The sequence below is a fragment of the Lathamus discolor genome, chromosome 2 (assembly GCF_037157495.1).
Source record: "Lathamus discolor isolate bLatDis1 chromosome 2, bLatDis1.hap1, whole genome shotgun sequence".
Taxonomy (NCBI): domain Eukaryota; kingdom Metazoa; phylum Chordata; class Aves; order Psittaciformes; family Psittacidae; genus Lathamus; species Lathamus discolor.
Window position 1 is genome coordinate 141,282,195 of NC_088885.1, and position 15,835 is coordinate 141,298,029.

At 41.9% G+C, this 15,835-nt stretch overlaps 1 protein-coding gene across 5 annotated transcripts in view; it reads left to right on the forward strand.

Moving 5' to 3' along the window:
* Positions 1 to 15,835, forward strand: part of OXR1 (oxidation resistance 1) — a 263,521-nt gene that overhangs the window by 123,438 nt on the left and 124,248 nt on the right. For 2 of the 5 annotated variants that reach the window (XM_065668793.1, XM_065668802.1), the window contains exon 1: positions 11,336 to 11,501. The exons of the other annotated variants lie outside the window; for them this stretch is intronic. In XM_065668793.1, coding sequence (XP_065524865.1) covers positions 11,443 to 11,501 — 59 coding nt within the window. In that variant the 5' untranslated portion in view covers positions 11,336 to 11,442. Of the gene's footprint in view, positions 1 to 11,335; positions 11,502 to 15,835 lie in introns of those variants that run through there. 5 annotated transcript variants of the gene reach the window in all.

The following is a 15,835-nucleotide window of genomic DNA, read 5'->3' on the forward strand; positions in this document are numbered from 1 at the left end:
TGACTCTCTGAGCTGTGGTTGAGTGACTGAATAATCTGTTCCTCCCTGTAAGTGAACTAAAATGCTGATGAATAAACAAGGATATCAACTGTAAGAAGGTAGCAGCATGGATAAATTGCTTCCTGTCAGTCTTCTGCGAGGAGATTTAAGTTGTAAGTGGGGAAATGAGTCTCAAAGGACTATCAGGCCAGCTCCACTAGTGTCTAATGAACAAAATCAGAGGAGAAAGTAAAATCTTCTTTAGACCAACATGACTGTCTACAAATCTATCCTCAAATATCTACCATCAGTGAAAAGTTTAAAATGCTAACATTTGACTGACGATCTTATGCACAGTACAGTTGTGAACTTCATCTTGAAGCTCTGAAAATCCCTTCTCCAAAAACCTTGGAAGCGTTATTATTTGTGGAAGAAGCAGCCCCTCAGGCTTAAGAGGGGCTGCACGATGCATATTGAACGCATGTGTGCAAAAGTGTGCCTGAGCATAAAATTGATTTGTGTTATCTCATTCCCTGCAGCCATTCAAAAAGGCACTGAATTTGCCTTCTCATGTCTTGAAGATCTCAATTATACATTTAATTGCTACCCAGAAGGCAACTTTGGAAGGAGAGTTCAGTGAGCATGTAAAATGCAAAGGCATTTTAGGTAAAAAGGAAGTAAAGAAAGAATTCATACCATTAGAGAGCAGTGGCAGCTACCTGGGAATTCTGCTTTTGATTACGTCTTTCCCAGGTATTGTAACTAGAGAACTTGAATAAGAAGTTTTCAAACTTTTTTTTTTTTTTTATATTTTTTTGATTTAATTTTTTTTCTGCTAGAAGCTGTATTTTAAAGAACTCTGTACTGGCACTGTAGCAGATGTAGAAGATCAGCCAGAGAAGCAGCGCTTTGCTGCATTACAATTTTCTCTTACAGCACTGCTGCAGTTTCCCAGTTATTAAAATTCTGCTGCTGCTGTTTGAGTGGTAGGAAGTCCTGAAATGGCTGAACAAAATGCAGCTCAGTACTGGGGCCAGTTCTGTTTAGTATCTTTGTCAATGATCTGGATGAGGGGATCAAGCGCACCCTCAGGAAGTTTGCAGCTAACACCAAGTTGGGTGGGCGTGTTGATCTGCTGGAGGGTAGGAAAACTCTACAGGGGGATCTGGACAGGCTGGATCAATGGGCCGTGGCCAGTAGTATGAGGTTCAACAAGGCAAAGTGCCAGGTCCTGCACTTGAGTCACAGCAACCCCATGCAACGCTACAGGCTTAGGGAAGAGTGGCTGGAAAGCTGCTCAGTGGAAAAAGGCCTGGGGGTGCTGATTGACAGAGCTGAACATGAGGAGCTTCTGCCCACACAGCCAAGAAAGCCAACAGCATCCTGGCTTGTATCAGCAATAATGTGGCCAGCAGGACCAGGGAACCAATTGTCCCCGTATACTTGACACTGGTGAGACTGCATTTCAAATCCTGTGTTCAGTTTTGGGCAAGAAAGACAGTGAGATGATGGAGCACATCCAAAGAAGGGCAGTGAAGCTGTCAAGTGTTTAGAGCACAAGTCTTATGAGGAGCACCTGAGGAAACTGGAGTTGTTCAGCCTGGAGAAAAGGAGGCCCAGGGAGATCTTACCACTTTCCACAACTACCTGAAAGGAGGTTGTGGCAAGGTGGGTGTCAGCCTCGTCTCCCAAGTAACAAGCAATAGGTAAAAGGAAATGGCCGCAAGTTACACCGGAGCAGTTTTAGATTAGATATTAGGGGAAATTTCTTCACTGATGTGGTTGTCAACCACTGGAACAGCCTGCACAGGGAAGTGGTGGAGTCACCATCGCTGGTGGTATTTAAAAGATGTGTGGATATGGTGCTTATGCCAGGTTAAAAAGCATATACTTTCCTACAAAAGTATACAAAAATTGTTTGGCTTTTTATTCCATTTAAGCTCCATGTTGTCAGTCAGAATTATTTTACCTATTATTTAACATAAACAAAATCAACATGATGACATCAAAGTTATTTGTCTTTTTACTTCATCATAACAGCATCTTGAAATGATCTGTAATTATTCTATTCCTTTTCTACTCTGCCCATCCCTTCCACTTCCCTCCCACACTCTTTCTCTTTGAAGTTTTATTACTCATTTAAAAATATATAGGGGTATATTATGGGATGGAGATTTTGGTTTCTGAAGAGGGTTTTTCTTTTCACATCTTGTAATTGATTTTCACACAGTGGGATTTAAAATGTCACTGGCCCCATCAGCTTTATATCAAGTTATATAACTTCCTTGTTTCTCAGCACTCTGTAAAGATGAGATGTGGTAGCTGCAGAACAGATGAAGAGTCTTCTTCATCTGTAGATCAGTCCTCACACATAAAACACTGTCTTTAACCTTTCTCCACTTACATGTTACATGTCCTGGTTTTTTTTATAGGAGCAGATCACTAATTTCTATCATATTAACATTAAAAGCTTTATATTCTCAGAATATGTGTACTTCTGTGCATGACTGAATCCCAAGCTTTGTTTGTTTATTTGTGTATACTGCAGAATAAATGGAATGAAGTGTCAAGGAACTCTATATTTTGTTCACATAAATAATGCTTCCTACAATTTTCTACATATATGTCATCTAGGCACCCAATTATCTTGGTAAAGCTGTGGGACTGGATCTGCAGGATGTCACTGTACCAAGTCAGTACCAAGATAGACACTGGACTGGTGTATGCAATTCATAGAATTACATAGAATGATTTGGATTGGAAAGGACCTTAAAGCTCATCCAGTTCCAAACCCCTCTGCCACAGGCAGGGACACCTTCCACTAGACCAGGTTGCTCAAAGCCCCATCCAGTCTGGTTTTGAACATGCCAGGGATGGGGCACCTACTTCTCTGGGCAACCTGTGCCAGTGCCTCACCACCCTCACAGTGAAGAATTTCTGCCTTACATCAAACCTAAATTTCATCTGCTGCATATTCCTGGGGCAGAGTAGGAACAAGCTTTCTGTCTGATTTTAGGTATCTCCAAATGAATGTTTGTGTCGCTCTCCAATATTTCTATAAAAATACAAACCCAGCATTAATACTAGAGCCAAACTAATTTCAATTTGGATTTCACTTACTGAAAGCATGGATTTTTCTAGAGGAAAGTATTATTTTAGACAAAATTTGGAAAGCGTGAGAGTTTCCCAGTCCAAAGCTTGACTTCTTCTGGGTTTTGACTTTATTGGAATGTTTATTTTTTGAGCTTAAACCATTCTGAAAGTGGCAATCTTGACTGCATGGAACACTGGAGCTTTCACGCTCTGTACTGAAGGAGCTAGGCATGGGTATTTATGCTGCCAGGCTTTCAAGGAGAGGACCCTGCCTGGCACCCAGAGCTGGGGCAGAGTCATTTGTACACCACAGCTACAGGCAGGAGCAGAGGGTGCCTTTTGGCCCTTTCCTGTCTGTGCTCAGTGAGTGCAGGCACCAGGCAGTGTCTGTGTCCAGTTTGGGTGAGCAGCAGGCCTTTTCCCTTTTCTATCATTTTGAGTCTGCTGTAAAGACTTACACAGGTTTTAATAAGTGTTTTTTGCAGGCTGCTAATATGGGAAGAAATTAGCCCCACATTTACTGGGATCTGAACTAAGTATAGATATATGCAGAGGCTGCTGAAGTGCATGGAGGGAATAGGATCTAGTCTCTTAATCTTTTTCTGTTGATTTATTTTCCTAAATTCTTCCTCACATTTCATGTGTGAGAGGTTTTACCTTTCTGTGCAGGAGAACCATTAACAAGACTTAGCCATAATATTTTGATTTCCTAATAGTTACTTTTCATAGAAGATTAGCTAAGGAAAAAACCACACATTGTGGTATTAGTTAAATGCATCTTGAAATCTTGCCAATGGTTCCTGAAAAGAAAAAATACTGATTCTTATTTTGCATTTAGGAGAAAAGCCTCTGATTTATATGGTAAGACTTGTAAAATCTTGACAGTTTTATTGCATGCATCTAAATGCAGCTGCCATGTTTAAGCTTGTATGCTGTTTTCTTACAAATTCTGATCAGGTGGTTGTTTAACAGTTCTGCCTTGGAGCTGAGCTCTAGTTAGGAAGCTAAATACATGAACGTTTCCAAACTCACTTGCCTCATTTAACATGCTGTGGCCTCATTTGTCTTCTGGGCTCTGGTTTTGATCACTTCCAACTGTGCTTTAATCTCCCTTTTTTTGTACTGTCAGACACCAGCTCACCTCCTCCTGTACCTTCTCTGTTCACCTGTCCTGCTGAGGCTTATGTCAAATCATGGGAATCTTAACCTGGCAATGCCAGACCAGACTTGAGGTACGTTTTGTTCTGCACTAAGCAGGAAGAAAAGCCTCACTGTGCTTTAGAAAACCGCAGAGTAGTGCTTTTTTACTGGATTCTTCCTTAAATAATGTCATTTTCTGAGACGCCTATAGATTGCTAGGTTCTGGTAGTGGGTGTACCTGTATTGCTTATAGCAATTCTGCTCACTGGGCTTATTGATTTAAAAATAATAATATAGAGCCGTGTGGGGCAGCAGTGTTCTACAGTCTCCTGTTTCTATGTTTGTCCAACTCTGTTTTGTGTCATTGTGAGTAAAAAGGAAAATAGGAAAAAGATTGTTGCTTGCTGCAGCCATGAATCTAATGGTGGTTCAAGGGAAAGGTCATCTTTTCTGCTGTGAGGTGATGACCTGTCTTTACTTCAGCATGAAACTGAATTATGTTTCAGGTTGTCTTCTTAAATCTCAGCATGTGTTGCCTGGAAGTCTCACCTGCAGATGTAAAGAGAAGTAAGCAGCCCGAGCAGCAGAGGCAGACATCTCTGCCACCCCAGAAGCATAGGTGCTGCCTGGGAATGCTGCTAATCTTCCCCTGCCTTCCTGTTTTCCTTTCTCTCCCCCAGTGTCCCCCCTACCCACAGCTGAAACATTAAGGTACCCAGTCTGCAGATAAAAGGTAGTGATCTCTTTGATACTGTTGCAATGTCCCTGCAGCATTTGTGAGGACTGCCCTGCTTGATACCTTATAGAATCACAAAAAGGTTTGTGTTTAAGTGTACCCTTTAAGGAAGGGACCCAGTTCCAACACCCTGTCACGGGCAGGGACACCTTCCTCTAGACTGGGTTGCTCAAAGCCCCGTCCAGGCTGGCCTTGAACACTGCCAGGGATGGGGCAGCCACAGCTTCTCTGGGCACCCTGTGCCAGTGCCTCAGCACCCTCACAGGGAAGAACTTCTTCCTGACATCTAATCTAAATCTCCCATCAGTCAGTTTAAAGCCATTCCCCCTTGTCCTGTCCCTATGTGCTCTTGTAAAAAGTCGCTTTCCAGATTTCTTGTAGGCCCCCTTTAGGTAGTAGAAGTTGCTCTAAGGTCTTCCCTGACCTTTCTTGTCTCCAGGCTGAACAAGCCCAACTCTCTCAGCCTGTCACTGACCTAAGAGACTGCGTTCAAGCACAGGAGCACAGATGCAAGATGCATCCTGAAAGAAAGTGAGGAAAAGGCTGTGAGGGATCATTTTGCTTTGGTGTTGCGCAGGTACGTTTGGCTTACCAGAAGCTGAGCCTTAAGGTGAGGATCTGAACAGGCTTGTACCATCCTGGGCACTTAACTTGCCTCTCAGGTGTCAACTGCTTTGCTTATTAATGCAACTTCTTACAACCTTCTAGATGCTCTGCACCAGAAAGGAGGAGTTTTAATATTTAAGTGTTTCTGTGGTGTAGCAGCTTGTTGGGTAACTGCAGAAGGATGCTGGCTCCTCCTGAATGTCAACATGTGCATGTGCCTACTGATCCGACTGGTCCTTGGCAAGCTGTGACCTGTCTCCACAGCTGGGTCAAGAACTATGGCTCTGCCATACTAGGATGCTGAAAAGAGTCCAGGTACCTTAACCCCTGCAAATCTGATCTTTTTACTATTGACATTTCAGTTGACAGCTAGAGATACACATTGCACATGGGTGGTACCTGTTGGTAAGCTATGCTGTTCATTAATGGTCACCTCCTTCCTTGTATGGAGACAGCTGAGCCACCTTGCTGATGGTCTCAGAGTCAGGCAGAGTCCTAAGGATGCTGCTAAATCAGGGTCCCTGTCAGAGCTGGAAGAGACTCAGAAATGCACATGCTGCTCTCTATTTTAATTGAATTGACAGGTAACATTTGTCAGAAGAAAGTTCAGCTTCTGAGAACATACTGACAAACTTGATAACTGCAGTACTTGATGTCAAGGTGAGTTTATTAAATGCACAACTTGAAAATTAAGCCTTCAGTCTGAACCTATCAAAATGAATGTTGCTGTATTTTAAAAACATTTTTCAATATTTACTGATGTCGTTGCTATGGATATAAAATAAGAGAGTCCCTTGCTTTCTCAATCAGTTTTCTTTCCTAATGTTTAAGTTCTGCTATGTCATGTAGAAACAGTATATATTTTCATGCCAAGAAAGAATGAAAAACCTTTTTTGCTATTTAAATATTAAAACCATGTAAGTATTTTTAAACATACACTTTAAAATTTAGAGTTCTACATCTCTGTATTGATCTGAACTATGTAAGTACTGGACTATATATTTATTTTGCCTGTCATGGTTGTAAATAGAATGCCCCGCTTGTCTGCATGAAGCTCAGGCCGCACGGATGTCTCTGCCATCCTGCCACTGCACACAGACAAGGCCTTCAGGGCACTTGCTGCCCTGTCCAGCAGGAGATCTGGTGGTGGCAACATTCTGTGTAGACCAGAAGTGCCTTATGTTTAGCAAATGGGAGAAATCAAAATGAATGGAAACACTTTTATTAAAGACAGGTATTTTAAAATAGAGGTAATCTGCTATCTAAATCTCCAGTGGCTTCAAGCAGCCAGCAATATGCTTTGATTGTTGTGTCATCAAAGCAGAGTGGCTTGATAATGGGAGCGGAAACCAGGATTACAGGGAGGACCTGAAAGGACCCAGGGCTAAGTCATCTTAAAAGATAAGTGGGAAATTCTTTTGTAAGGAAACTTGAAAAGAGAAATCGGCTGTCATAATGCTTAGTTTAAAACGAAAGCTAAGACAAGGAGAAAACTGCACTGATGGGAGTGAATAGTCAGAGAATCATCATAGATTGGTTTGAGTTGGAAGGGACCTTAAAGTTCATCTAGTTCCAACCCCCTGCCATGGACAGGGACACCTTCCACTAGAGCAGGTTGCTCAAAGGCCCATCCAACCTGGCCTTGAATACTGCCAGGGATGGGGCAGCCACAGCTTCCTTGGGCAGCCTGTTCCAGTGCCTCACAACTCTCAAAGTTAAGATCGAATCATCATAGAATGGTTTGGGTTGAATGAAAAGAGCCTTAATGGTCCTGATGTAGTTTCTAGGCATTGTCCATTGACAGCCAATATCCAAGTAAAACACTTGCTTAGTGTAGGAGGGATGCTAGCAGTGCCTCCTGTGTACAGCTCTAGAGACCTAGAATTCACTGAGTTGGAATTCTCACTGTGATCACCTCACATTTGTTTTCTGTCCCTACAGTTAGGGGATGTTGAAATTACTGTTGAAATCTCAAACGTTCTTATAACATAAAAACCTTCCATGTTCTTGAAGGGGTTTCTTTTTCCTTTTTTTAAATATAGTTTGTTGTCCCAAGAATACATTTGCTTGGGTTCAGGTTGAACATTAACTCTGCTTGCCTGAGCTACTTTTTTCTCTCTTTGGGATGCTCATGCCCTGGTTCTCGCTCCTGTGGCTCCTGCAGATCCTGTGTCTCCTGCTTCCCTGTCCAACAGAGCTTCTTCTGACGCAATCAAGGTGGTGTATCGCCAGTGCTTGTGGGCTGTGCTTGGAGGGTGAAGACATGAAGAGGTGTCTTTACAACCTTTACACTCTTGTGGGCACAAAGTAAAAAGTTGATAAAAATGATCCTTCTACTACCACAGAACTGAGAAACAAAGTAGTTGTGTGGATTTTCCATTTTCTTTTAAATAAGTAGGCACTGTTTCCAACAGTTCAGATGTATGTTTTTTCCTTTCTATATAGATTCTCTTAGTACAACCTGTTATTAACCAGCTTATCCAGTGGCACTGCTTACTTTTGGGATGACAAGACACAAAAACATGAATGCTAAAGATAGTGTTTCCTCAATAGGTGTAATTAACTGACTTCCCATTTTCTAATTGGCTCTGGATCTCTGTCAACTGCGTGGCTGCAGTGTCTGAGTGAATTGGCTATGGGCTGGCTTCCCCAGTCAGACCTCTGGGCTCTTGTTGGAGCTCTGGAGGACATGCTGTTAATTGTTCTGCCAGGTTACTGACCCTGGGTGAAAACAGAAAGCTGGTTGGTGTTGGTTGGAGCTGAACGACTAGAGCAGGAGGGTGTCCTGGCAGGAGGGTAGGAGGGTAATTTTATCTTGTTTAAGTACAAAATATTCCTGGATCTTTGAAGATGTTTCTCTCCCATCTGATATGAGCTTGGGCAACCTGACTTATGAATCAGAAATGCAAAATAACAGGGCAAGCGCTTTTCCAAACCTTCATGGCTAGTGCCTGGTGAAACTCTCAAGAAAAAATAGTTTGAATGAACATGTTTTCAGCACAGGATCTGGTGGATATATCAAATAACAGTCAGAAAGCCAACCTAAAGCTCATTTTATAGTCTATTAAAAATACTGGAGTTATGCATGAGTTGAAACCAACACCTCAATTTTGCTTTGGCTATGATGATAAAGGATTTCTCATTTTTCCTAGTTTCTAACTTGCCTTTGGTAAGTTAAGTGCTTCCACAGAGATTTATCTGACTTTATTATATCCTGCAGAGCATTCTGGGAACCAATTTATGTTCTTTGCAAGGAGAAATGCTAGGTGTTTTAGTCTCCTCAAGGAACAGCTTCCATCTCTCTCTTCACTGTAACAAAAATCTGCCTTTTGTGAGTTGGTGCTAATAGCTTCATTTTATGACAGTTACTTTTTGTCCTTTGAGGACTTAAAGAAGAATATATTATGCACACGTTGCAAATGTATGCAATCTTTATTTCATTGCTAACCTATATTGCAAAGGTATGAAGACATGGTATTTGTACAAATTGGGTAACTCAGTTGCCTAAGATAAGTACTTTTTGGCTTACAGTTTAAGTTGCTAGCCTTTGTCCAGTCTTGTCATCAGCCTGTATTCAGGGAAGGCAAGTGCGTGCTCCCACAGACTTCTAGGTATTAGTTATTCTTTTAGTGCTAACATCTCTGTAATGTGCTTTGCCTGGTTCTTAGAAAAGTGAAACAGCAATAATGGCTTTCAGAGTGCAGCCCCTTAGCCCCCATGCCTGGTGGGAAGTAGATAGCCTTCACCAAAGGGCATTTCAAAACCTCAGTGTGAGGAGGAGTCTTGTGGCTCTCAGAAGTGAGGAGGCTCCACATGGGAAGGAGCATGAGGAGAGTTTGGATGATTGTCTGTGAGATTTGTGTCTTGTGCTGCTTGGATTGACACCCCTTCTCAGCCCCACAGCCTGATGGCAAGTCAAAGAGCATATTCTAATGCTCAGGCTAAAGCCAGAGGCTCTCTTGCTTGCTGCGCCTCTGTTCCCAGGCCAGACCAGAAGGTCCCCACTTGCCTGGAGGCACTGCAGCTAATGGGCTGTTATATCTGCCTGGGCTGAGATGCTCCTGGCTGGATCTCACTCACTGTTTTATTTAGTATCTTTTCCCTGTTAGCAAAATGCCTTTACACCTCACTGAGTTTTCAGTGATGAGATCAGAACATCTTACCCATGCACCTCCATGGAATAAAGATAATAATTATGTATAAATCTGGTTTGTATTTTGAAAGAAGTCTTTTAAGTTGTTTCACTGTGTACATTTCAAGTTGTATGAGCTATTGGGCAAGGCAGAAGAATGTGCAGATTTGCATTTCTGTATCTTAGGACAAGCATATCCACAGCAGCTTCCTCAAACCTGAGCTGCAGCTGCCTGCTGTGCTGATGCTTTTTTTGTTGAGATGGTAGAACTAGAACACACAAATCTGTGCTACTGTAAGAACATTGTAACTTCCAACCTCCTCTGCCATCTCTTCGAGAAATTAAAAGGCCCTTTTGCTTTGAAATTTTGCTACATAAATGTATGCATGTTATGACTGAATATGCTGTAGCAATCTCAGGAACATTAAATGCCCAGGGATATTGCAGCTGACTTGTAAACAACTCAGAAAACAGTCAAGCCTAGGGTTGGAATCAGAAATGTAAATGTAATTGCCTAAATTAAAGGCTATGGATAAAACAGCTTTGTTGATGTATAAATTACTTGCAGTTAGCACAGAAAATAATTGATATTATGACAAAGTTAATTATATGGAAATATGCTACAAGTTTATATGGCTTCACTGTAGGTGAGGTATTCCCTGTGTCTTGGGTTACGCCATGCAGCTCCCAGACCACCGGCTAAGCTGCCCTTGAAGACTCTGAACTGGGTAATATAGGAGGTGGTCCTGTATGATACGGATGTGTGAAAATCTCACAGGAATTTTCAAGGGAATAGGATTTGTGTGTTGGTTGCATAGCTTATAGTAAAGAGATTTCAGAAATAGCTCCTTCTAAACAGGTGAAGACTTTCCATAGTGATACAACCTTAAAATAGTTTGGACACTTTGAACCCATCCTTATAAATCAAATTGCATTACATACAATGCTACAGTATTAATGAGACAAACAAGAACAACAGAGAAATTATTGTCACTTTAAAACCATTATGTGAAATTTTGCTGTGCCGAGTATGACAGAGCTGGAAATTTCAAGACCTATGCAAATTATACTAAAGTAGATTTGCGTAAAGCACTGGAAGAGCTTTTGTGAAAATGGAACTAGTGGGAGTTATTTAAATAACAGTATAGCAGCTATTAACAAAATAGCATGATTCAAAATAGTAATTTACTTTACACATCTCTTCTAAAACATGTCCAGAATCAAGATAACTGTCAGCAAATAGTACAGCACTACAACCCACTCTCTCAAAATCCTGAAGGAAAAGATCAAGAGATTCTCGTCCCTGACAAAATACACACCCTACTTGTAGAGCACATTACTTCCACCAAGTAAAGCAGCTGTAAAATATTATACAGCCATGGCGAAGCCATATGATCTTGAGCTCTTAATACTTACGAAAGCTTAGGCAGGAAAAATAGAATGAATTGTATATGCTGTGACTATCTGAGTTACATTATGTATTTAGTGTGACCACTCCATCTTCCTCTCCATCACCATCACCATCATCACCTCCCTCTCCACTGCTGCCATGCCTCATCCTCCTGCACATGCACATCTCCAGGTCCATCTGTGGTATTTAGAGTGCTTTGACTCCTTTGCCCGTGGACTCACTAACCCTTCTCTCCCAGGCAGTGAGAATGCCTTGTCACACTTGAACCACAAGTGGATTCTGGATTCTCCCACTTGGAACTCATGGATGTAACCTGGCAGCAACCAATCTATATGTCTTCTGTAAATGGTCCTCCAAGGGTTTACCTGTAGCAGTGCTGTCATGCTCCCAGGAATAATCACAAGGTTTGTGTTCATTTTTGTAAGTCTTTATTCTGTGATGTGCCCTTAAAACACATGAGGCACCAGCATTGGCTATAGGTCTTGTTGAAAGGTGCGGGTTGTCTGTTCCACACATCACAAAACCAATTTTTCAATTAGATACTCTTATTCTTTTCCCTTGAGGCCTGGTGGAAAATTCTGGTTTGGTTTTGGGTTTTCTTACGGAATGAGGAATGGTGGCAGTTTTCCTCAATGTGCTGGGACCACTTCCATAGGGGTGACTGGAAAGTAGAGAATGTGGTTTTGGTTTGGTTTCTGATGCTCTGACAATTAACAACCGTTATGTCTTTAATTTGCATGGTAATTTTTTGTAGTGTGTGTAAAGGAGCAAAAAGAGTGTTTTGTATGCTTGTTCTACATGCTCAAACACATATGCTGAGGGCATGGAGGAGCATACGATGTTGAAGTGTCACCGTGTTTTTACACATAGCTCTTGCGCCTGCCCTGTATTCTTTCCTGAGGCTGGTCTGGATGTTGCATTGTTGATACATAGCTGCTGCTTTGGATTGCATTTGGGCTGTGTAGGTGTCAGTTCATTCCTAATCCTTTCATAATGCCGCCCAAGTGAAGGTCATCTTGTTCTTGTTTTCTGCCATTGAGTGATCTCGTAAGCTGCTTGCATTATCAGAAAACTGCTGCATGATCAAAACGTGAAGGAACATTCTGAAGGGCTTTTCTGTGGGTTTTTCTTGTTTACTGACAGACATCGATTTTAGTGGTGTTCTATTTTCTAGCTGCTTTGTGGTGGTTGCTTTCGTTTCCTTCTGTAGTTCGTAATGACCAATTCATTTGAACTGCAAGTATGTTGCACTTGGTTGTGCGTAGTACTTCTGTAGGTAGTAGCGGAGGAGATAGAGCATGCTCTAGGTGTCTCTTTCTGTGTGAAACCCCTCTGCCTTCCAGCAGTCCTTGGCTCAAGGAATTTGCTTGCTGGAGCACCTGCATGTGTCATAGCCCTTAATGGATGTTTTCTGCCTTGTGTCATTCTTCTTTGTACCAAGCGATGCTCCTAGCCTGCACAATCATCCCTGTTACATACTGTTCAAAGTACTAAGTTGTGTTTATTTCAAACTTGCTGCTTGCCTTCATTTGGTGCTTCTTAAATCTCTTGCAGTGCATAACTCTTTACTACTCCCTTTCTCCATGCCTGTGGCTGTAGAGGTCCCTGTGCTGGTCCCCTGCCAGCAGCTCCTTCCTGCAGTCTGTTTCATCTCGCCCCATGAGGAACCAGCTCAACATATGACTGGTGGTTTTGTCTGTTCCAGTCTAATCCTGCTCTCTTCTTTTTTGGGGGGATGGCCAGAGCTGCAGCTGGTATTCAAGAGCATTAAACAAAAGATGTTCCAGCAGCCCTCCATGGCATTGCCTCATGCTGCAAACCAGCAGAAGGAGCCTCAGGCAGGAAATGGAACCTGCCTACAGTGCACAAGCCTTTTACCTGATCCCTCAAATTGCTACAGTGGCCAAGAAATGCTGACCATGTGCAAATGCAGATGTGTGTAGAGGCTGAGGATGGGGTGACAGTGTGTCCAGAGGGGAATAGAGTAGCTAGTCTATTGTGGCTTGTCTGTTTCTCCTGTGTTTAAGTTGTCAGACCTTTGCAGTGTTGTGCTGAAAACAGAAGTTTACTTTTTCCCGAGAATCAGATAAATCCTGGCCGTCAACATCAGTTTAAATCACATTTCTTGCTACAAAGAAATCAAATTCATAACCAGCTCTTCTGGGCATTCAAAAATACTAAATGCATCTCTGAAGAATAGGCGTCACTCTCCAAATGAATGATTTTGCTTCTCCCATTAACTGTGTAGTAAAATCTACGTGATAGTCACAAGGGCTACAGGGAGGGTTTTTGTATTCAGTAGATAAGAATGGCCTAGGCTTTCTTCCAGATATTTGTTGCAATAAGGGATTTTTACTTAGAAATTCACAAAGACCAAATTGTACAGATTCCAGCCCCTGGGATGCTTTGTGTGCTTGCTTGTTTCTACCATAAATGGTTGAAACGCCTTTTTTCCCCCTTTTCTTTCAGACTGGACTGCCAGCCATGATTGGTTTAGGTGCTTTCAAGATGTGTTTAGAGAATAATGCCTTTTTTTTTTTTTCTTTTCCCTGCTGCTTTACAAAAATTCAGTTTGCAATTGTAAGATGAAAAAGTGCATGGGTTGTATTTGGAACAGAATAGGTTTGTAATAGGGAATGCCAGGGATGAAATTCTGATGCTTATAGAATCCACAGCAAGACTCCCAAGGAATTAACTAGCCTCAGGACTTCAGGACTTCCCACGTGCATGGACTGCTCAGGGCGCTTGATGGCTGATGCCCAAACACTCAACCACACAGTCACATTTTCTTTTTGGGGGAAATGGTAAGAATCAGTTCAAAGTGACCTGTTCCCAGGAAGTGCTGCTGTAGAGTGCAGGATGCCAGCTGATCAGGAGGAGGTAGAGGCTGAAGCCATCTGTTAGGCTGTTTCTAAGATGCAGTAGGAAACTTTGCAGTTGTGTGCAGAGGATGGAAAGAGAAATAAAGTGCAAGTTCAAAAGCTAGTCAATGTATCTACCTACTGGTATGTCATATCCCACTGCTTGGAGAGGCACATTCCTCTTGGACTGGCTAAATGAGCAAATCCTCTGTGATTGATTAACTGTCAGGATGCTGAGAAGCAGATCTGGGCTTTGTGTCTCTGGCAGGCAAGAGGCACTGAGGAGTGACTATGCACGTCTCAGCTGATGTTACTGGCATGAGTGACATCTGTTCTAGGAAAGTACAGTGAGATATACATGGAGCAAATGGGGGTTTAATGGGTTTTTAGCAATAGTGTACTTAAACAGGGTTATCTAAAACCAAGGTGTGGCTCAGCATGTTCCAATGCCGTCCAAAGACTGCATTTCCAGATCCAGCCAGCAGCAACTGCATAGCCTCTCCTCTGGCCCTGCTTGAACTTCAACCCAGATGGGTTCTCTCAGTTAATTGTCAGCAGTTGGGCCTTCACGGTCACTCTGTGTTAGCCTCTCTTCTGAAGTTAACGCTTTTGCTGGGAAGGTGCTGTCTGTTTTAATATCTGAGTGAGAGCACAGCCTTGAAACGCTTGCTGGCATGCTGTCTGCAGCAGTGTCATATGGGGTCACACCAAGCAATATTGAAATACCTGCAGTGACTGTTGTTGAAAACTTAGTTAAAGGCTGCTACAGAACACATAGAACAAAAGATTAAAAGGATTTGCCACAATATTTCTTATATCTTTTATTTATTTTTCTACAAGCAGATAGCCTGAAACAAATCAAGAATGAGGAATGTGATCCTGATGCATTCCACATTTTGATTCTTTTCTGTCAAAGAACAAATCATTTCAGGTCAGCTATGCTGTTTTAATATAAATAATCAAAACCAAACTGCACACAAAACTAGTAATAAAGCAGGATGCTGGAGAAAGGGTCAGGCTTCAAAACACACACAGGACTCAGGCTTTCTTTGCAAGATGTGGTGGTCTAGCGAAGATGCACTTCAAAAGCTGCAGTGTTTTTTCAGACTATATGCCAGCCATGACTGTATCAATATACAGTTCAGGTGGGCTGAAGGAAGATGAATTTTAGTAGGTTGCTTGGTTTTGTCAAGTGATTCCTGTAAAGGTCTGTCCTTATTTGAACCAGTGTCATACTCAGCTGACCCCGTTATGGGGTCTGGATTAATTCAGACCCTGTATCTTTCTGCCTTTCCTGTCAACAAAAGCACTTTGGCATTACAGAACTTTATAATTTTACTTCACTTGTTTCAAAATTCCAGAGTTATTATGATCCCTTCATCTCAAATCAGTATCTCACTGCAATGCCATAAGCCTCTTTTATTTCCAGGAACAAATCATGTAGTCAAGTCTATACATTTATAGATACCTACTTTAAGATACATGTTTACAAAATCCTATGTATACATAGTGAGCTTCATCATAACAGAGCATTTGTCTCTATTCATTAAATCTAGTAGTATAATAACCTCTATTTTATGTTGCTTAAGATAGAGCAGATGCTAGAACTACAATGATTTAGCGTTGGGAGTGTACTCAGCACCACTCTGAAGTAGGATTTGAGAGTTTTTCTAAGTCTCTGTCCTGCACAACTCTGATAAAATGACTAGATTTGGGGAAGGGTGGAGAACAATAGTGTCATTTGCCTTGATTTTAGCAAGCCGTTTGACACTGTCACAATATACTTGTACACAAGTTACGATGTTATGTTTAGATGCGTGGACAACTAGATGGGTAAAAAAACTGATTGGACATTTGGGCTCAGAGGATAGTAGTTA